At 47.8% G+C, this 22,479-nt stretch overlaps 1 protein-coding gene across 1 annotated transcript; it reads left to right on the top strand.

The window, feature by feature from the left end:
• Positions 1 to 383: 383 nt before the first annotated feature.
• Tekt1 (tektin 1) lies at positions 384 to 16,516 on the top strand. The gene is made up of 8 exons (XM_048365883.1): positions 384 to 483; positions 1,350 to 1,557; positions 2,978 to 3,143; positions 5,789 to 5,917; positions 6,054 to 6,197; positions 9,485 to 9,707; positions 15,451 to 15,647; positions 16,282 to 16,516. Exons 2-8 carry the CDS (start codon positions 1,368 to 1,370, stop codon positions 16,490 to 16,492), a joined length of 1,260 nt encoding a protein of 419 aa, XP_048221840.1. The 5' UTR covers positions 384 to 483; positions 1,350 to 1,367; the 3' UTR covers positions 16,493 to 16,516.
• The last annotated feature ends 5,963 nt before the right edge of the window (positions 16,517 to 22,479 follow it).

Raw genomic sequence — 22,479 nt, 5'->3', positions numbered from 1 at the left:
TACTCCCGCCCCTCCCCAGCACCGGCTCCCGCCTCTCTCCTCCCCTACTCCCGCCCCTCCCCAGCACCGGCTCCCGCCCCTCTCCGCCCCTGCTCCCGCCCCTCCCTGGCACCTGCTCCGCCCCTCCTCCGCACCTGCTCCGCTCCACCCCGGCACCTGCCCCGCCCCTCCCCAGCACCTGCCCCGTCCCTCCCCGGTACCTGCTCCGCCCCACCCCAGCAACTGCTCCGCCTCTCACAGGCACCTGCTCGCCCCACCCCCGGCACCTGCTTCGCCCCTCACGGGCACCTGCCCCGCCCCTCCCCGCAGCGGCTCCCGGACTGCAAAGTATGCGCATGTGCAGAACCTCCCAAGTGCTATTTGCAGAGGAGCCCGCGTCACCGGTTGCCATGGAGACCGCGTTTCTTTTTTTTTATTGTGTCAGTCTCCGGACCTCCCGCTGGAGCGAGGAGTCCTGACCTCAGCTGTCTTTGAGGCGTTGAGGTGAGGAGGGGTCACCTGCTCACCCCCAAAACTTCCGCCTTTGTGGGGTCAGGTCCTCGCGTCTCTGAGGGCTGCGGGGCCTGGGTTAGGTGTTGGACTTGGCGGACAAACTTGGGAGAAGCCGGCCTGAGGAGGAGTGGGGGGGCCCCGGGGGCAGGCGGCAGGCTGGAGGGTGGGGTGTCCTCCGGGGCCCACCGGCCCGCAGCACCTGACGCCCCGGGGGCACAGGCCACTCCCACCCAGGGCTTGAGGGCAGGTCTCTGGGGCTTGAGCTGTGTCAGCGCCTCTGCCAGGTTCTTCCATCTATTGAATAGCCCAATGCCAACGGTCAGCCACAGGTGTCGCACTCGTTTGTTTCTTTATTTTATTGTGCTGGTCCTGGGGCTTGAACTTGGGACCTGGGCTCTGAGCTCTTGTGCTCCAGGCTAGCGCTCTTACCACTTAAGCCACACAGCACCACTTCCAGCTTCTTGGTGGTTAATTGGAGATCGAGTCTTGTGGACTTTCCTGCCTGGGCTGTCTTTGAACCTCCGCCCTCAGGTTTCAGCCTCCTGAATAACTGTGATCACAGCTGTGAGCCACCAGCTCCTGGCATTCTCAGAGAATGTGTCTGGGCTCATCTGTTTGGTAGAACAAAGCTTTGCCCAGCAATGCTATGACTAAACAACACACTGGTCACTCTTTGGATCTTAATGATGCTGGTTTCTTGATCTAGGTGCTGGCAACACAAATGTGTTTATTTTGTGTACAGCTTATGGCTTTTGTACTTTTCAATACTAATATCATTGTCTGATATAATAATAATAATAATAAAGGATACTCCAAGTTTTTTCATTTAGTCTAAAATCAAGTCTTTCTTTGATCAGGAGTTTGGAAATCTCAGAATGGCCAGACTCATACAACCTCCTCCCAAGTTGCTGCCCGCAGAGTGGCAAATCATTAACAAGAGCCATTACCACAGGGCAGAGGCCCAGAGGTCCCGATCTGAGCGCCTGGTGGCGGAAAGCCAGAGGCTTGTGGAAGAAATCAATAAGAGCACAAGGAGATCTCAAGGCGATTCAAACAAGAAACTTGGTAAGCTATTGAGCATGCTCCAAGGGGCTGGAGGATTAGCTATTACAGTGTCATGCTCAGACTCATGTCACTGAGGGACACTGGGTGAGACCCTCAGTCAGCTTTCCATCCATCCCACATCCAGTCATGGACCTGGTACACAGTGACCGAACATCTGTGGACTACACAGTGGGAAGAGGGAATGAGTTCAGGGTCTGCTTTTATAGGACTCCTGTCTTGAAGAGGAGAAAGATTTTTTAAAAAAATGAATAGTTGGAATATAACCAGATAAGTGCTAGAGAGGTAGAAAATAAAGACAATTTTCCCAGAGAGAAATTTTGGAGCTCATCTTAAAAGAATAATTTTTTCTTGACAATTCCATGCTTCCAAAGAGAGCTTAAAAGAGAGTGCTCTTTATACCCCCTGTGGTCACTGTATATGATTTTGGGACACTGGGTATTGTATATATGTTTTTCTGAACTAGGGAAGGGAAAGAAAAAGGAGAGAGGGTGTAACAAATAAGACAAGAAATGTACTCACTACTTTATTATGTAACTGTACCCCCTCTGTACATCACCTTGTCAATAAAATTTAATTTAAAAAGATGGTGCCCTTAAGCAGAACCAAAAATAGATGTAAAATGAAACGAACTACACTTTATGAATGCCAAAAGGTCATAAAACAGGGGTATCAAACTTGAGTATCTATAGTAGCCAATTAGGTAAAAAAAAAAAGGGGGGGGGGAGGGGCTTGAATGTAAGGCAATAGGGTTTGGTGGGGACTGGCTGGTCTTAGCATCATTGATTCGGTGAATAAAATCTTATCATTTCTAATGGCATTAAGAAATAACAAAGGAAGCCAGGTTCTCATGCCTATTATACGCAGGAGGCTAAGATCTGAGAATCACGGTTCAAAGCCAGCCTAAGCAGGAAAGTCCATGAGACTCTTAATTAAGCACCAAAAAGCCAGAAGTGGAGCTGTGGCTCAAGTGGTAGAGTTAGGCTAGCCTTGAGCACCATAGCTTAGGCCCTGAGTTCAAGCCACAGGACCAGCATACGAGAACTCGTACACACACACCACCACCACCACCACCACCACCAACAACAACAACAACAACAGCACCAAGAGGAGCTAGCTGCCAACAGCTCATGCCCATAATCCTAGCCACTCAGGAGGCTGAGATTGGAGGATCATGGTTTGAAGCCAGCCTGGGCAGGAAAGCCTGTGAAACACTTTTCTCCATCTAACTACAAAAAAAGCCAGAGTGGAGGTGTGGCTCAAATGTATAGTGCCAGCTTTGAGCTAAGGGAGAGTTCCTGGGCCCTGTGATCAAGGCTCAGTACTGGTACAAACAAAACAAAGCATAACAAAATTGAAACACAACAAAAAGCAAGAAAACAAACAAGCACGCAAACAAGCCCAACATCTCTGTGTGCTTCAGAGCACAGACTCCAGGAACTGAAGTTCTGGAGGCAGGAGCTGGATGACAAACTTCAGCAGCTTGTGTATGAAACTGAGGACCTGCTCACATACAAGACCCGGCTGGAAAAAGCCCTGAAGAGCTTTAAAGAGCCACTGCGTATCACTGAGACCTGCCTGGCCTACAGGTAGGAGAACACATTTAAGGAGTCCCGGGATGGTCGGTACAACTGGCAGAGAGGGCCATGGTTTTAGGGTTCCAGGCTTTTTCTATCCTTTCCTGCTTTCCTGCACATAGTATTCTGGCCTCAGGTGACCTCATGATTTATGATGGCAGCCAGAGTGCTAGACATCATGTCTACACTTCCTGGCAAGCAGGGTTGGGTAGGATTTGCCACTTGTCATTTGTACTTGCATCTCATTGATCAGAACTTAATCGCAAGGCCATGTTGGTAGAAGCTGAGAAATGATGATTTTTATTTTGGGCAGCTGGGTGTTCAGATAAAATAAAATCAGGGGTTCTATTTCTGGGGGAGAAGATGAGTACAGCTGTTAGGAGGGAATCCATCTGTTTGCTACATGAAGCCACACAGAAGCACTTTGTAATGCAGAAAGCACTAGATGAACAAACTTTTTTTTTTTTTTTGGCCACTACTGGGATTTGAATTCAGGGCCTTTAGCTTGTTTAGCTTTCTGGGTTTGCTGGCACTCTACTTACTCCTTGAACAATGCCCCCAACCTAGCTTTTTGCTAGTTAATTGGAGATGGAGTCTTTCAGACTTTTCTGCCCCAGTTGGCCTTAAATAGTGATCCTCTAGGCCTCAGCCTCCCAAAAAGCTAGGACTACAGGCATGAGCCACTGATGCCAGCTTAAGCACACCTTTTCTTTTTTGTCACTTGTAGGGCTTGAACTCAAAACCTGGGTACTGTCCCTGGGCTCTTTTGCTCAAGGCTAGCACTCTAACACTTGAGTCACAGCTCCACTTTGGGTTTTTGAGTGGTTAATTGGAGATAAGAGTCTCACAGGGACTTTTCTGCCTGGGCTGGCTTTGAACCATGATCCTCAGGTCTCAGTCTCCTGAGTAGCTAGGATTACAGTAAGCATACCTTTTTGTTACCTTTTTCTCTTATTAACCTATGAGTGGACGATGCTGGTTTTCAGACCTGTTTCCTGTCAAGCCCTAGTACTGCCCCTGCCCCCAGTGTTCTCCTTGTTGGCCACTGAGTTTTTCCAGATGTGGACATTCTCATGTTTAAAATCTTGTAGCTGCAGCCTCATGTCCCAGTTTCTTATCTCAGCAAATAGTTATCAGCCAATAGCTTATGCCTGTGATTCTAGCTACTCAGAAGGCTGAGAACTGAGGATCGTGCCAGCCCAGGTGGGAAAGCCCTTGAGATGCTTATTTCCAGTGAACCCCACCAAAAAGTCAAGAGTAAAACTGTGGCTCAAGTGGTAGGGCACCAGCCTTAAGCTAAAAAAGCTCAGGGACAGCGCTGAAGCCCTAAGTTCATACCCCAGAATCAGCATAATAAATAAATAAGTAAACAAACAAATATGGTCCTGATTGGCCTAGAGACCTCCCCAGGCCTGTATTTGACCGCCACGCATGGCTGTGCTTCAGTGTCCGAACCAGCAGGGACCCTCTGCAGCCTCCCCACTTTAGAGAACACCAGAAGCAAAGGGAGGTGGCAGTGGGCCGAACTCCCATGGCCTAGGGAGGATTCTCATGCAAGGGTTCAATCTACAGAGCTTTCCTAGATGCCACAATCTACAGAGCTTTCCTAGATGCCACGAGTGATTGTGAATGCTTTCTCTCATTTGTCCCCTGATACTGCCTTATGGATTGCTAATGGTTATCCCCAGTGTACAGAAGAGGTGATCAAGGTATTGATAAATTGTTTCACGAGTTTCAGGCCACATGGCAAGTGGGGAAGCCTGCCTCCCACGTCTGATCACCTATGGTACAGGACTGGTTTGGAGAACAGTAGCGTAGTTGGGCTGAGAGTACGGCATTGTGCTTAGTCTGTGACGTGGCTAAGTTCCTCAGCTGCTCTGAAATTTGGTTTTCTCATCTGGACTTGACAAGGTCAAGCACGAGGGCATGGCTCAGTGGTAGAGGTGCTGGGAAGTTTTGGTTGATTTGCCCCCAATCACTTAAACTCCTTTTGTAGCTAGGGTTACAGGCTTATTATGCCACTATGCCCTGATGGTTCTTTGAGGTCTTTGTAATTTTTTTTTCTTTTTTGCTTAGACTGGCACTGAACAACTGCTCTCCTCTGTCTGCCACTTGAGTGGCTGAGATGACAGACAGGAGACACTAAATCTAATTTAGTATTATTTTTATTAGTATTATACTAAAACTTCTTCCTGGATTTGATTCCTTGTTGAAAACCAAGGCTAGGAAAGGAGAGGAACACATGTCTTTGACATTTCAAGTCAAAAGACAGTGTTTCCAAGCTGGGCACGGTTGGCTGAGGTGCCATCCTCTACTCCGGAGATGGAGGTCTGAGGATTTCGGTTCGAAGCCAGCAGGAGCGGGGAGGTCTGTGAGACCTTCTCCAGCTAACGCCACAGGGCCCGCGGTGGGCTGTGGTTCCATTGCCTGGACTCAGAATGCTGCAGGCCAGCGCTCAGGCCCTGGGTTCAAGCCCGGGTGTCGTGTGCGTGGCACTTGCAGGCGTGCAGCAAGCATGCACGCACGTGTGCACGCGCACACACGAACAAAGGGTGGGCTCCAGGGTGACTGCTGGGTGAGGAAGGGGGAGCGCGCCTAGGTTGGCACCCAGCACCCCGCGAGGAGCGCCCGCCCAGCAAGCTGCCTGTCCCCACCAGGGAGAAGCGGGTGGGCACCGACCTGGTGCACGACGAGGTGGAGCAGGAGCTGGTGAAGGAGGCGGAGATCGTGCGGGGTGTGGTGACTTTGCTGACCCGCACGCTGGAGGAGACCACCGAGCAGATCCGGTAGGCCGCGCCCGCTGCCAGGGGGCTGCAGACATGGGGTGCGGTGCGCCCAGGCCTCCTGGGTCGGAGGCAGTCATGGTGGGGGAGGACGAGGGGAGGGTGGGTTACACCTGGCTCCCCCACCCTTCCCCTCAAGGCTCAACCGTTCTGCCAAATACAATCTGGAAAAGGATCTGAAGGACAAGTTCACAGCTGTGACCATCGACGACATCTGCTTCTCGCTCAACAACAACTCCCCGAACATCCAATACTCAGAGAAGGCCCTGCGGGTGGAGCCCAAGTGAGTGTGGCCTGGGGTGGGGACTCCCCACAGGTGCAGCGCAGGCAGGGTTCAGGGCTCCCTGCTGGCAGGCAGGTCCAGGGGTCCTCACCGCAGGCAGGTGAGGTCCAGGACTCCCCACCACAGGAAGGCAGGGTGTGGGGCGCCCTGAGCTCCAGCGGCCAGACCTGGGTTGGGCGCCTGCTCCTGGAGGACACGCTGCTCTGGCAGAAGGCACTCGGTGTGGTCATCCTTTGTACAATAATTTGAGGATTAAAAGAAAAATGATAAATTCTGCTGGTGCTAATGGCTCACACCTAGCCACTCAGGAAACAGATCTGAGGATCAGGGTTCCAAGCCAGCCTAGGCAGACAAATCCAAGAGACTCTTACCTCCAATTAACCAGCAAGCAAGCAGAAGTGAAGGTGTGGCTCACGTGCTAGAGCCCCAGCCTTGAGAGAGGAAGTCAAGTGAGAAGTGAGGACCGGAGTTCAAACCCCGGTACAACTCTGCTCCCTCACACACCTGAAAATGAGTGTGGAAAAAAAGAAGTCTGACCTACCTCGAAAGATTTAAAATGCATTCCCTAAAGCCAGGCGGAGTGGTTCATGCCTGTAATCTCAGCTCCTTGTGAGGCAGAGGTTAGAAGGATGGGAGCTCAAGCCCAGTCCTAGCAAAAAGTGTGAGAGACCTCATCTCAACTAACAGCTGGGCATGTTGGCATGTGCTTGTCATTCCCACTGTATGAGAAGTATAAATAGGAGGAAAAACATGCAAAAGAAGAGCTAAATTTTAAAAAAAGGGCTAGGGATGGTGGCTCAAGTAGTAAAGCATGCAAATTCAAATGCCAATATTACAGCATTAGAAAATACTTTTATCTGCTCATATTTTTAATAAGTAAGACTCTTAATTTCTCCTGTCTGTCCTTTTCCATTTTCTACCTCTGGAAAACCAGTTGTTACCTGTAGGTTCATGCAAACATGTGCATATAATTCCTCACACAAGTACATGTTGTTTAGTTTGCAACAATTGTGTTATATTATGTACTTGCAATTTGTTTTTGCCAGCACTTGAGTTTGAACTCAGAACCTTGCTCTTGCTAAGCTTACTTGCTCAGCTGGCACGGTACCACTTGAGCCACACCTCTAGCCTGGTTTTTTTGCTGGTTAATTTTGAGTCAGAAATCTTGTCAAATTTTCTGGTAAGGCTGGCTTTGAACCTTGATCCTCCAGATCTCAATCTCCTGTGTAGTTAGGATTACAAACATAAGCCACTGGTGCCCAGTTTGTATTTTTCAATTAATATCACAGACATAGCTCATCCTAATTTTTGACACCATTAAGAAACATTTTAGCCAGTCAATAAAATTACTATTAAAGTGTTTAACACTTTAAAAATTCTTGCATCACTTAGCTTATACAGAGAAGTTTAACACTTGATAAATTCCATGCTAAAACTGTTTGGTCATTTAATGAGTAAATTTTCTTACTCAATATTTTTTTCTAGTAATCATTGCCTCCTGCCCCCAATTACTTAAAGCTCCAATAATAATGTCTCATTACTTACACCTTTGCATTTCTTTAAAATTTTTATCTTTAAATTGTTGTACAAAGGAGTTCCCATTCAACGAAGCAATTTGTGAATACAATGCATCTTGATTAATGTCGCCCCTTTCAACATTCTCACCCATCCCTTCCCTTCCCCCAGTTTTCCTAATTTTGTAGCATATGCAATGAATTATTTACTACATTCTCCCCTTCACCTAATTTTTGAAATAAAACATGTATGCAGAAAAGTACACAAATAATAGACACACAGCTCAGTAAATTATCACTGTATTAGCTACCTTTTCCTATGTAACAAAGGACTCCCAAATCTAGCTTTTTTTTTTTTTTTTTTTGCCAGTTCTGGCACTTGGACTCAGAGCCTGAGCACTGTCCCTGGTTTCTTTTTGCTCAAGGCTAGCACTCTGACACTTGAGCCACAATGCCTCTTCTGGCCTTTTCTATATATGTGGTGCTGAGGAATTGAACCCAGGGCTTCATGTATTTGAGGCAAGCACTCTTGCCACTAGGCCATATTCCCAGCCCCAAATCTAGCATCTTGAAACAAGAAATGTTTAACAGCCATATGCCTCTATGTCTTAGCTAGTCAGGAGGCTGAGATTTGAGGATCTTGGCTCAAAGCTAGCCTGGGCAGGAAAATCCATGACACTATCTCCAATTAGCCACCAAAAAGTTGGAAGTGGAGCTCTTCTTAAGCATACAAGCTCAGGAATAGCATTCAGGCCCTGAGTTCAAGCCCCAGGACCAGCATGTGTGCATGCAAATGTGCACACACACAGAGTTAACCTCCCAGTTTCCATTGACTGAGGAGCTACTTGGCTAGGCGACCCTGGTTCAGGGTATTCTCTGGTAGGAGACAAGTTTCCTACAAGGCCCCCCACAAAGGCCAGCCTGGGTGCAGTTCAGTTCCCAGTTTTCTCTGTGGTGGCTGGTCTCTGTGCCTGTCACACGAGCTGTTCCTAGGGCAGGGTCCTGGGTGGCAGCTGGCTTCTCCACACTGACCTGAGAGTAACAGGGAGGGCAAACCCCAGGTATAGGTTGCCACCATCTTGTTCACATCTTAACCTCATCTTTCCACTTGTCAAGTTCAGCCCTCCTCCAGGTGAGGGCACTAGACAAAGGTGTGAACACTGGAGACGGGGGTCACAGGGACCAGCAGGTAAACCTTCACACAACTACCAAGCAAATCACTGCCCCAGCCACTGAAACTCTGCCTTCCCATCCATCCATTATTCATTCTATCTGTCTGTCTGTCTAGCTCTATTTCTCTAGGTAGGCTACAGAGTCTCACTCCATAGCCCTGACTGGCCTCATACTTGTGATCCTCCCATCCCATCCTCTCTTTCCCCTGCTGATCTGCGGGTCTGTCTTTTCTCCTCCTCAAATGTAGCCACACCCCAATAGATTTTCTTTGCCTGCTTCTTATGGCATTGTGCACTGTATCCTGTGCACATTCTGTTTCCTATAGTTTAGCAGTGTTCTGGGCGTCACTAACATTAATAAAACATGTCTTCCACAAATGACACTTACTTGTGTATATATATGGACACATAGCTTCTATCAATAGCCATGTATATTGTCATTGACAGACTACTGTTGACTCCACCTGGAGATAGGAGAACTGTCTGGGGCTTCTGATTGGGAGTGAGGGGTGAGAGGCTTAGCTCCCAGAAGCTTGTCCGCTGCCCAGCCCTCTTGAGCCCAGATGTACTGTGAACACCTGTGTGCGTGGGTTTGTTTCAGCTCTGTGAGTCTGGAGGACTGGCTGGACTTCTCCAACACCAATGTGGAGAAGGCAGACAAGCAGCGGAATAACTCCCTGGCCCTGAAGGCCTTGGTGGACCAGATCCTGTGCCAGACAGCCAATGACCTGCGCAAGCAGTGCGACCTGGTGGACACCGCATTCAAGACTGGCCTCAAAGTGGTCAAGGGGGCGAGGGACAAGCTGGCTGACCACCTGGCCTTGGTGAGGTCCCTGGGAGGGAGGAGGGGTGGCACAGGGTCTCCATGGAAACGAAAGCAGCTGCAAGCCAGACTGCTGCCTGCTGAGTTTTGGGGGGGGAGTGGGGAGAGAGGGCTTCAACACTTGGGGATGGAGTGGCACTTTGCCCACCCAGTGATGCAGAGGGTGGGAGATAGCTTCGTACCCAGCTGTCTGCTTAGGTACCCAGGAACTGCATTCCATCTTCCTCAATCTACAGAGGTGGACCGCTCCATCTCAGAAATCCTCTATGGCTCAGCTGGGTGCCACCTATAATCCTAGCTACGCAGGAGGCTGAGATCTGAGAAAGTATGAAGCTCACCTGGGCAGGAACTTATCTTTGCATTAAAAAAAAGGACACTCAAAAATTTGAACCTGGCACTTGATGATGCATGCCTGTGATCCTAGCTACTCAAGAGCCTGAGATCTGAAGTTCAAAGCCAGCCTGGGCAGATAAATCCAAAAGATTTGGCCCCAATTAGTGAAGTGCCAGCTTTGAGCACAAAAGCTGAGTGAGAACAAGAAGTCCTGAGTTCAAGTCTCAGTACTGCCCCACCCCCCAACCCCAACGTCTGAACACTCTGTCTTGTCATCCTTGGTGTCTGCAGAGACTGGCTCCTCCTTTGACATCACAGCTCCTGGACATTCAAGTCCCTTGTATGCCCCTGGATGGTGTTTGCACAGAACCTACCACACTCGTCCAAATACTTTTTTGCATCAGCTTCCCATGACTTTTAATATCTAATGAATGTAGTGCAAATGGTTGTTCTATGCTGTCACTCACAGTAAAATGACCAAATGTCTGCAGTGGTCAGGATAGAGGCCCTGGAAACTGGGCCAGCAGATGAGAACCTCAGAATGTGAGGTGGGCCCTCCCTCCCGTGAGACAGAAACAGCAGTGCATCTCAGTTAGAACTAGTGGATTCTGCCTGTTCGGTCACCATGGGCGGCATTAGTGCGGCAGTGCACGAACAAGGAAAGAGACTGGATTCCCATTCCTTAGCTCTCTCCTTCACTGCGGGACATGAGAGATCATGTCAGTGGGACAGGCTTAGAGATTAGAGCCAGGAAAGATGGTGAAGACTGTGTGTCACATCATTTAATATTTGGAAGATGTATGGTCTAAGAAATAGGAAATGTATGAAAAGAGGAGTCATTTGAGTTCAGAAGCATTAAGAGCTAAACATGATAACTCATCTAGCTCGCTTGCTCTCCTTTTTGGCTCCCTCACCCCTGCCAGTATCAGGGCTTGAACTCAGGGCCTTACACTTGCTCAACTGGTACTCTACCAGCTGAGCCATACCTCCTGAGTCTTGCTGGTTAATTGGAGAATGAAGTATTGAGGATTTTTCTGTTCAAGTTTTGAACCATCATCCTCAGATATCAGCCTCATGAGTAGCTAGGACTATAGGTGCAAGCCACTGGCTTGTTTTTACTTTTTTGTGGTGTGTGTATGTTATGTGTGTGTGGTGTGTGTTATATGGTGTGTGTGTGTGTGTGTGTGTGTGTGTGTGTGTGTGTGTGTGTGTGCTGGTCCCAGGGCTTGAATTCAAGGCCTGGACATTGTTCCCGAGATTTTTTTCCCTATCTCAAATCTGGTGTACTCTCATTTGAGCCACAGCTCCACTTCCAACTTTTTGTATGTTTTTTTTGGGGGGGGGGGGCGGGGAAGTCCTGGGGCTTGAACTCGGGGCCTGAGCACTGTCCCTGTCTTCATTTTGCTCAAGGCTAGCACTCTGCCACTTGAGCCAAAGAGCCACTTCTGGCTTTTCCTATATACGTGGTGCTGAGGAATCAAACCTAGGGCTTCATGTATACAAGGCAAGCACTCTTGCCACTAGGCCATATTCCCAGCCCCACTTCCAGCTTTTTAAGAGGCTAAATGGAATTAAGAATTTCATGGACTTTCCTGTTCCAGGCTGGCTTTGTACCTCCATCCTCCAATTTTAGCCTCCTGAGTAGCTAGGATTACAAGGCGTAAGCCACCAGCGCCTACCTTGTTTTAACTTCTTTTTAAAATTTTAAAATTGTTATTATAAAGATGATGTACAGAGGAGTTGCAGTTACATAAGTCAGGTCATGAGTGCATTTCTTTTTGGGCAATGTCCCCCTTCCCTCGCTCTCTCCCAGTTTTCCCCTCCTGTCCCCAGCCACAAGTTGTACAGTTCATTGTCCACATAGTATCCAGTGAGTATCACTGCTGCATTTGTGTTTTAACTCCGAATAGTACAAGAAGCATATAGAGCAACTTGGGGTCACCTGTAATGAACACTACATTAGTAGTTTGAAATGACTTTTCTGCATTATAAGCTTTGCATCCGAGTGCTGCCTTGCAGAAGCTAATTCCCAAGAGTGTTCATCGTTTGGTAAAAGTGGTTGAGGGGGCTGATACAGCGTATTTTATCACGGTGAGGCCGGCTCACCAGTGTAAGGCATACAGGATATTCAGCTTCTGTTTCTGGAAAGGCCCACAGAAATGAGGACTTAATGAAGCTCACTTCTGATACTGACTGACAGTAGTGCCACAGGATGGATGAGAATGTTCTCTGAGCCCTTTCCTCTGCATTCACATGATTGTGCCACTTCTTAGCCGGCTCAATTCAGAAAATAGGTATTTTATGTGGAATATTCATAGAGGCAAATTCACAAAGTGCCTTACAAAGAGTCATCTTTGACTCCTTGAATAAACCAGAAGCCCCATGGGAACCCCACTAATTGATGGCGAGCGAAAGAGGATCACCAAAGCCAGGTGCTTAATCCTAGTAGCTCAGCAGGCTGAGGTGTGGGGATTCTGGTTCAGTGCTAGCCTGGCCAGGAAAAATCTGTGAGACTCTTCAATTAACCAGCAAAAAGCTGGTGTGCACCTGTATACATGCATGCACATACATGTGCATGCACACACACACGAAACCAAATTAAAACAAAAAGCCACTGAAAACAACATGCCTATTTCTAAAAATCAATTCTTGACTTTATTCCCTAAACTTTTAACACTGAGAAAACATGTTGCAGAAAGATGAATAGTTTTACATGAGTTTCTCTTCTAATGGTCACACTTCCTTAATTGCTGGGGTCAAACATGATTTAGTTAATTAGAAATGACCTTTTTTCTTATATGGCTAGCAATTGAACTATTTGGTACTTTAATTTCACTGCCTTATTTTCATTTTGAGATACTCTGTGATGAGATACTCTGTTTGGAGTTTTCTATTTTTTCTGGTCACTACTTTCTTTTGCGTTGAGAATACTGTGATGCATGTTTAGTCTGCTAATGTCCAAGCAGAGCCACAGTGTCATTGGATAAAACATTAAATTGCTTGACATATAATATATTAAAAACCTAAACGCTACTGGACCTTAAAAACTAACTCATTCCAGGTACAGGTGGCTCACACCTGTAATCCTAGCTACTCAGGAGGCTGACATCTGAGGATCAAAGTTCAAAGCCAACCTGGGCAGAAAAATCCCTGAACTCTTACTTCCAAACCAGCAAAAAGCTAGACGTGGTAGAATGCTATCCTTGAGTAAAAACGTGAAGCAAGTGTGTGGGGCCCTGAGATCAAGCACCAGTATTGGCTTGTACACCACCCACACGAATAAACGACTGAGTGGAGCTAGCAGATCTGTCTGCCCTTCTGCCTTTGAGTGGGAGGGCGCGAGGCGCGTGCACCCTCTGGTGGGCACCATCATGCAGCACAGTGAGCCGTCCTCAGACACAGAAACTCATCTCCTTGACCTTGAACTCCCATGCCTACAGAAGTGTGAGAACTACATTACCCAGTTTCAGGCATTTGTAAACAGCAGCAGGATGGGAATGCGATGCACTGAAGATGACACGGCACAGTCAGTAAGATGTCATGGTGTGGTGAAATAGCGCATTGCAGCCTTATCACTGTGGTTTCAGTCTCCCCGGCATTTCCAAACAACGACGACACCACAGAGTTTGTCACAGCTGCTGACCTCCGCGCACAGCTGTGTCTCACGCAACTGTATTTATGGATACTAAAAACTGAATTTCATTTCAAAGTTTGTGCAAACAGTTTGGGGAAAAGGGTACAGTTTGCTGATTCCTGGTCTATTAGTATCGTTTCAAAGAATTCTAAAATTCAGAAAAGGTGCGGCTCAGATGTACAGTGGCTGCCTAGTAAGCAGCAAGCCCTGAGTCCAAACCTCAGTATCACACAAAAAAGTAAAATAAATATACATACAGTTTACAAATATCACTCTAAATAAATGTTCAAAAGATTTTTGCAGGGCTGGGAATATGGCCTAGTGGCAAGAGTGCTTGCCTCGTATACATGAAGTCCTGGGTTCAACTCCCCAGCACCACATATACAGAAAACGGCCAGAAGTGGCACTGTGGCTTAAGTAATAAGAGTGCTAGCCTTGAGCAAAAAGAAGCCAGGGACAGTGCTCAGGCCCAGAGTCCAAGCCCCAGGACTGGCCAAAAAAAAAAAGATTTTGGCAAAGTTTGAGGTGACAGTAACTTAATCAAAATCAAGTTAAAGTGACTGACTCTGAGATTAAAAATAATATAAGGGAACTAAATTTAAGAAAAATTGGAAATGTTAAGAAAATCTTAAGAAAAACAAATACAATGTGTGGTTTTCCTCTTAGGTTGTAACTTGAATAGATCAACTCTTTAAATATAACCCATCTATTCAATGATGACAAGGAATTACTTTTTATCTCTCCCTCTTCTCAGTGTGATTAAAAGTATTGATTATGAACCAGGGGCTAGTGGCTCATTCTTATAATCCAAGTCTTCAGGAGGTTGAGATCTGAGGATTGAAGTTTAAAGCCAGCATGAATAGAGAGAGCAAAAAAACTCAATTAACCAGCAAAGATCTGGAAGTGGACAGTGTGGCTCAAGTGGTAGAGCACCAGCCTTGAGCAAAAGTAGCGAAGGGAGAATGCCCTTACCCTGAGTTCAAGCTTCAGTACTGGGTACAAAAAGATTATTTTTTTTGAGGTTATTCTGGGATGGAACTCAGGGCCTTGCAAAAATTGTGGGCTTTTTGGGCCATTCTCAGGACATTTCATATGTGCTCAGGCAAGTGGCCTACCATTGAGCTAGACCTCCCAGCCTCAGGCTTAACTATTGATCTCAAATATTTATAACGGTAACTTATGAGTAACTTACAAAGATCTTTTCTGGTGCACAAAGCCACCCTCAAAAATAGCAGCAAGGCTGGGAATATGGCCTAGTGGTAAAGTGCTTGCCTCATATACATGAAGCCCTGGGTTCAATTCCTCATCAACACATACATAGAAAAAGCCAGAAGTGACACTGTGGCTCAAGTGGCAGAGTGCTAGCCTTGAGCAAAAAGAAGCCAGGGACAGTGCTCAGGCCCTGAGTTCAAACCCCAGGACTGGCAACAAAACAAAACAAAACAAAAATAGCAGCAAAGCTGAGTGTACATGGTGACAGCTTTTCCTTGGGCTATCAGCACGCAGGACTGGGGCTGGAGCGGGTCACAAGGAGCCAGGCAGCTTTGGAAATGGTGGGTGATCCTGGGTGGCTGGCCCCAGTGGAGGGAACGGAGGGGAATGAGGCAGCAGTGGTGACCACACTGTGAGGTTCCCCAGGTCAGGCGAGGACCTCACCCACACATCCTTTGGGGAAGAGCAAGCGCTTACCTGAGCCTCATCTCTTTCAAAAATCGCCAGTGCTGTTGAGCTCTGAGGAGAAGAACCCGTCCTCACCTGTGACGATTCTTCCCATCAGGTCATGGAAGAGATTGCTTCACAGGAGAGAAATATTGCAGATCTTGAAAAGGCCATTCTTGACCTGGAAGGGCCTGCAAAGGTGGCTCACACGCGCCTGGAGACCAGGACCCACAGGCCTAATATGGAGCTGTGTCGTGATGTCACTCAATATCGGCTGATCCAGGAGGTGGATGAGATCACCTGCAACATTGGGAGGTAAGCCAGCAGCAGGACAGGGCGACACAGCGTGGCCAGCCCCTCACATCTGAAGGACCCCTCCCTAGAGGCAACTGAGGGAAAAGTGGATCTCAGTGTTAATTTTCTTAAAGAAGCTCAAATCCAGATGTTCAGAGAAAATTTGTGGCCCTAAGACTTGAACTCAGGGCACTGTCCCTTTGTTTATTCACTCAAGGTTGGTGCTCTACCACTTGAGCCACAGCTCCATTTCTGGTTTTCTGGTGGCTAATTGGAGATAAGAGGAGCATGGATTTTCCTACCTGGGCTGGCTTTGAACCATGATCCACAGCTCCAGCCTCCAGAGTAGCTGGGGTTACAGGTCTGAGTTTGTGGTTTTAAATACTGGCATTTGGACTGAGGACCACAAGCTCAAGTGGTAGAGTGCTTGCCTAGCAAGTGCAGAGTCCTGGGTAAAAAAAAAATATTTTTTATGTTAAATATTTTATACTTTATATATTTATACATGAACACATGTAGGCAACAGCAACCAACCAGGAATCTTGGGTTTGGGCCCAGGCTTTGGCTTCCCCCCGCCGCCCCCATACCCACGTGTGCCTGCCTCCTGGAAAGGGATTGGGAGAGGCGTTAGCCCTGCATCTCCTTCTCCCCCCAGGTTGAAGGAGATCCTGGCCCAGGCCAGGGTGGAGTTGAAGGGGCTCCTCCGACGGCAGCTGGCCCTGCAGGAGGAGATCCAGGTGAAGGAGCACACCATCTACATCGACGAGGTGCTGTGTATGCACCTGCGGCAGTCCATCCCGCCGCGCGACGGCGAGGACCAGGGCAGCTGGGCGGGGGGCATCCGCCCGGACGCCATCTGCTCCTAGGGGCGGCACCCTCCCATTAAACCACGCTAGCGATCGGCAGCGAGTGCCTGGTTCCGTTACACACCTATGGCGCGGGACCCCCCTTTCATTACACACCGACGGCGTGGGACTCTTGACTGGGCAGAAGCTTGGGGCCTGGCACTGCGGCCTCTGGGTGGGTTCCCTTCCCCTCCCCTCCCCAGTTTTCTGGGGGCCAAGGTCTGTGTTGAGCGTGGCCGGTGGGTGTTTGAGGGGTCCTCGGACGCCACAGGCCTTGGGGGGTGTGGCCACATGGGAGGGCGTGGCTGTGAGGGATGCGTGGCCGTGAGGGCGGGGCCTGACCGCGAGGGGCGTGGCTGTGTGGCGTGGCCGTGAGAAGGGGCGTGGCCTGGGGAGGAGCTTGGCCGAGAGGGAGGTCCCTGTGGGTCACAACACCTGGACATGCACACAAATCCCCTCTCCCTAGAAAACGATTTGGTGGCTGCTGGCTTAGACCCCACAGCTGGTCCGTGGAGTCTCCCCAAAACGCAGATGAGCGAGAGGTGCCTGTGGATCGATGGGGAGAGGGGAGGAACAGGCCAAGGGTCTCCCAAGCCATTAAAAATACAGTCTAGGAAGTGGCGCCGTGGCTCAAGTGGTAGAGTGCTAGCTGTGAGCTGAAGAGTTCAAAGGACAGCACCCAGGCCCAGAGTTCAAGCCCCCAAAAACCGCCAAAAAGAAAAAAAAGAAAAGAAAAGGGAAAAAAATCAGTATAGAGGCAGGCCGCTGGCATCCAGGATCACGTGGAGGGTGTGGGTGGGGCCTGATCTAAGCTCAGGCCCCACCCCCACCAGGTTCTGCCTCCGGCCCGCCCACCAGCCCCACCCCTGCCAGGCCCCGCCCCTGCCAGGCCCTGTCCCTCCAGGGCCACGGGGGAGGGGGCAGGCCCCGCCCCTGTCAAGTCCCACCCCCAAGGCCCCACCCCGAGACCCCAGGAATGCCAGGCCCTGTCCCTCCAGGCCCCGCCCTGGGAGCATAGACTCAGGAGCACCCCCATGGACGCCCAAAGCAGTTTTCTTTAGTGCTCCCCACGTGGCACTATCAAGGAACATTTTATTTTTTTTCTTTTTCTGAAAATGGAATCCTGAGTGTGAGTTTGGTGTTGGTTTCCTGGACAATTATTAGTACTTGGAAGGATTTCCTTCTAAATAAAGCAGGGAAAGAAAGGGGAAAAGAAGGAAAGAACGAATTCTTGTTAGAAATTCAAGTCAACGTGGGAGCTGGGAGTGTCGCAGTCAGTGGTAGAGCACTTACTTCGTGCAACTTCCATCTTTGGATTCACTTCCTTTCCCTGCAGCCCCCCTCCCACCTCCAGCCTCTCAGGAAGCAAGTATAGGTTCAGGATCTTGGCATCTCTGGGCTCCAACCACTTAAAGAAATTGTCAATTACCCTATGCTGCCACGATTTCTGAACAGTTGTTCTGGCATAGTCTCAATTTTTGTGGTCTTTTCTCAGTTTTGCATTGGAACCCACTTTTCATGTCACTGTATTGTTGTAGTAAAGACTGCATACTTCCTTAAAATTTTTCGCCAAGCCAGTGAAAGCATTAGTGACTCACATCTGTAATCCTACTTACTCAAGAGGCTGAGACTTGAGGATCATGATTCAAACAGCCATTATCTCCAATTAACCAGAAAAACAAACAAGTGGAGGTGTAGCTGAAGTAAAGCACTAGCCGCGAGCATCTCCCTGGTTCAAGTCCCACTATGGGCACAAAACAAAAACAGAAAGTTTTTGCCACCTGTGTTTCACATACTATTTCAGGTCCCAAGGGAGCTGAGTCTAGCTGCTGGGGATGTTTCTGGGGAACTGCGAGATGAAGACCTTTGCAGCAGGGCACAAGTGGCTCATGCTGTTATTCTAGCTACACAGGGGGCTAAGATCTGAGGATCCTGGTTCAAATCCAGACTAGACAGACACACCTGAGAGACCTTTATCTCTAACCACTAAATAGCCAAATGTAGAGCTGTAGCTCAACTAGTAGAGCACCAGCTTTGAGTGAAAAAGCTAAGGGAGAGTTCAAACTCCAGTACCAGCATAAAAATGAAAAGATCTTTGCTGTGGTTACCAGCCCTTCCATCCATTTCACCAATAGTGAGCACATTCCAAGGTCAGGGCTCAAGTCCAGGACCTACCCCCCCCCCCCAAATGCCCACCTACCAGGTCCTAGCCTGGTTCGAAGAACATCAGTGTAGAACTGCTTTACCCTCATTGTCCTGACTACCCCGCTTCTGAGAGTTGCTTCGCCTACTGATCAGACTTCCCTACACCCAGGAAAGGAGTCTATGGGTGCTTTCCTGCTCTGGCTTGCTCCAAACACACCTCTCTCCAGCTTAGAGGGAGATGCCAGCATCAGCACCAGCTTAACATGTTGGGGGGGGGGGCGGACAATGCTGTGGCTAGCTAGGCTCTACGGAGACCTGGCAGCCAGTTCAGACCACAGGCTCTGCGCTTCCAAGACACTCCTGTCAGTGCCACCATCTGTATGAGGTGGATCCAGAAGCCAACTTCCCTGAACTTCAACTGCCCCATCTGAAAAATGACCTAATAAATAAGGAAGATGAGATGCTCAACTCAGTGAGTGGCACATGCTGTATTCATGGGAAATGTTATTTTGGCTGGGGTGAAGGCCACGTCTCAATATGTAAGCATCAGGAGAGGTACAAATGAATAAAGACAGGAAGAGGGGAAGGAATGCAGTCATAAAGTTCAATGCATATTCTACAAATTAAAATGGAGGAGAGGGAGAAGGTTGGGAGGGATGGGGGAGAATGATGAAAGGTGACTGATAAAGATGCATCGGATTCATAAACTGCTTTGTTAAGTGGTAACTCCTTTACAGTTACTTAAAGATTATAAAAAGATACAGAAGATTATAAAATATAATTTAAAAATATAAATGTTTAAGAGGTATCAAAACGAAAACGAATTTCTGTTAGCAACTTTGCTTATATACTTGGTGCATCTCATTTGGCATTGCATGGTTTTTGTTTTTATGTACCAGTACTGGGGCTTGAACTCTGGGCAACTCTAACTGAGCTACACCTCCACATCTAGCTTTTTGCTGGTTCCTTGGAGATAAGCATCTTATGGATGTGTCTGCCCAGGCTGGTTTCAAACCATGGCCTTCAGATCTCAGTCTCTTGAGTAGATCACATTACCATAGAGGGTATAGAAAACCATTCCATGGTTGTAAAAGCCTTTATAGACACTAAATTCAACCTGTTCCAAGCCCTTGGCCCACCAACCAGATATTCTGTTAGGGGAAAGTAAAACCTTATTCATGCCGGGCATGGAGGTACATACCTGTAATCCCAGTATTTGGGAAACAGAGACAGGAGCATTATGAGTTAAAGGACACTGTGAAACCTTGTTTCAAAACAAGAAAATGCAAACTGGGCACAGCAGCTCATGACTATAATCCTGGCTACTCAGGATGTGAAGAGTGGGAAGGTAGCTTCTAGGGAGAAGAGCCAAGGACCTTATAGGATAACTAAAAGCAACAAGTGTTGGGGGTGTGGCAAGTAGTGCCCTTTGAAGGAAAAAGCCGTCAGTACTAGATTCAAAATAAAACAACTTTATTAGATCATAAAAATATTTAATTTTAAATGCCATCCTTTAAGTTGGGAGTCTATTAAACCTGAAACTTCTTTAAATATAACAAGTGAATTTGTCATAAATGGAAAGAATCACAGCCTGTGCCTTCAGCAGCCATGTGGGAATTCTGGGACGCTGCACAGAATTAAGCATACTTGGAAAGGCTGGGGAAGGTTGGTCCAGCCTCGGTGACCATGCCTCCGTGACCACGCCCCCCGTGGCCACGCCCCCGTAATTGGGCCCGGTGACTGCGCCCCTATGACCATGCCCTTGTGGTAATGCCGCTGTGGCCACGCCCCCGTGGCCACGTCCCCGTGACGATACCTTGTGACCACGCCCCCGTGATCACGCCTCCGACCCGCAGGAGGCCATGGGGTGAGATGACTTGGGAGGCGCCTGGCACTGCTTCTCCATAGGACCTCACGTGGAAGACACCACCTGTGCCCCAGGAAATGGGCTCACCAGACATGGATTGCAGGTTCCCTGACTCTGGACTGCCTATCAGAAACTTCCAGGAAAAAAAAAGCTTGCTGTTTAAAGCAGTCTGTGGCATTTATTTCTTTGTTTGCCAGTGCTGGAGCTTGAACTCAGGACCTGGACTTTTGTGCTCAAGGCTGCTCTACCACTTTAGCCACAGCTCCACTACTGGCTTTTTTTTTTTTTTTTTTTTTTTGTCAGTCATGAGGCCTGAGCTCAGCCAGGGCGCTGTCCCTGAGCTCTTCAGCTCAAGGCTAGCACTCTACCACTTGACTTACAGCGCCTCTTCCGGTTTTCTAGTGGATCATTGGAGATAGAGTCTCAGGGGACTTTCCTGCCTAGGCTGGCTTTGAACTGCGACCCTCAGATCTCAGCCTCTTGAGTAGCTAGGATTACTGGCACCTGACTCTTGTTTGTTTACACTAGAGCTGGATTCAGGGCCTGTGCACTATCCCTTAACTTTGTCATGAAAGGCTGACTCTCTACCACTTGAGCAACAGCTTCATTTTAGGCTTTTTGGTGGTTAATTGGAGATAAGAGCTCAGAGTTTTCTTTCTCAGCTGGCCTTGCACTGAGTTCCTCAGATCTCAGCCTCTTGAGTAGCTAGATTTACAGGCGGGAACCACTGGCACCCAGCAATCTATAGTATTTTTAAACATTTTTATCTTTACTGAAAAGTTGATGAGCAGGGGGGTTGCAGTTACATAAGTAAGGTAATGATTACATTTGTTTTTAGATGTTACCCATTTTTCATTTTCCCCCACTTACCCCTCCCTCCTCCCTTCCCCTCCAAGTTGTAAGGTTGATATACAACCTATTAAGTGAGTATCATTGTTGTAATAGTTCATCCTTTAATCTGCTGTTTCTGTGATTTCCTTTCCCTTTCCTTGGTCGAATAATCTTATATATAACACACAAGGTACAGAAAATTAGGAGAGATGAAAGAAAAAAATACCCGATGTACAGGACATAATAAGAACCTCTTGTTTACATATCTTGGAGTTCATATTGGTATACTACATTATATAGGATCCTGTGTAATAAGCAATTGGGTGAGATCCCCTGTTAAGAATATCATAGATCTATTCTAGTTCTTACAAATGAGGGAAACCATGCAACCTATTTTTTTAATATAATTTTTCCCAGATCTTTCCATTTCCTTATATGGAAACATGAACTCCACTGTGTATATGTACCACATAGCTAGCAAGATACATAGAAAGCCCACAGATGGGGAGAAGATCTTTACTAGCCATGCAACAGATAAGAGCCTTATATCTAAAATATACCTACAGCTCAAGAAATTAAACAGCCCCAAAACAAACCTCCAAGTAACTACCCAATTAACAAGTGCGCTAAAGACCTAAAAGGAGGGGCTGGGAATATGGCCTAGTGGTAAAGTGCTCGCCTTGTATACATGAAGGCCTGGGTTCGATTCCTTAGCACCACATATATAGAAAAAGATGGAAGTGGCGCTGTGGCTCAAGTGGTAGAGTGCTAGCCTTGAGCAAAAAGAAGCCAGGGACAGTGCTCAGGCCCTGAGTTCAAGCCCCAGGACTGGCCAAAAAAAAAAAAAAAAGACCTAAAAAGAGACTTATCTGAAGAGACACATGAAGAAATGCTCATCTCTGGCCATAGAAGAAGTGCAAATCAAAACAACATTAAGATTCCACTTCACACCACTTAGAATGGGCATTATCAAGAAACTTAACAACAACAGATGCTGGTGGGATGTGGCCAAAGGGGAACCCTACTATACTGTTGGTGGGAATGTAAACTTATACAACCACTCTGGAAAGCAGTGTGGAGAGAGGTTTCTCAAAAATCTAAACATAGAGGTCCCCTACAACCCAGCAATCCCATTCTTGATCATTTACCCAAATGACAACAAACA

Source organism: Perognathus longimembris, chromosome 17 (genome assembly GCF_023159225.1).
Source record: "Perognathus longimembris pacificus isolate PPM17 chromosome 17, ASM2315922v1, whole genome shotgun sequence".
NCBI classification, from domain to species: domain Eukaryota; kingdom Metazoa; phylum Chordata; class Mammalia; order Rodentia; family Heteromyidae; genus Perognathus; species Perognathus longimembris.
Note: the sequence above shows the minus strand (reverse complement) of the source record. Positions and strands in the feature narration are given on the sequence as shown.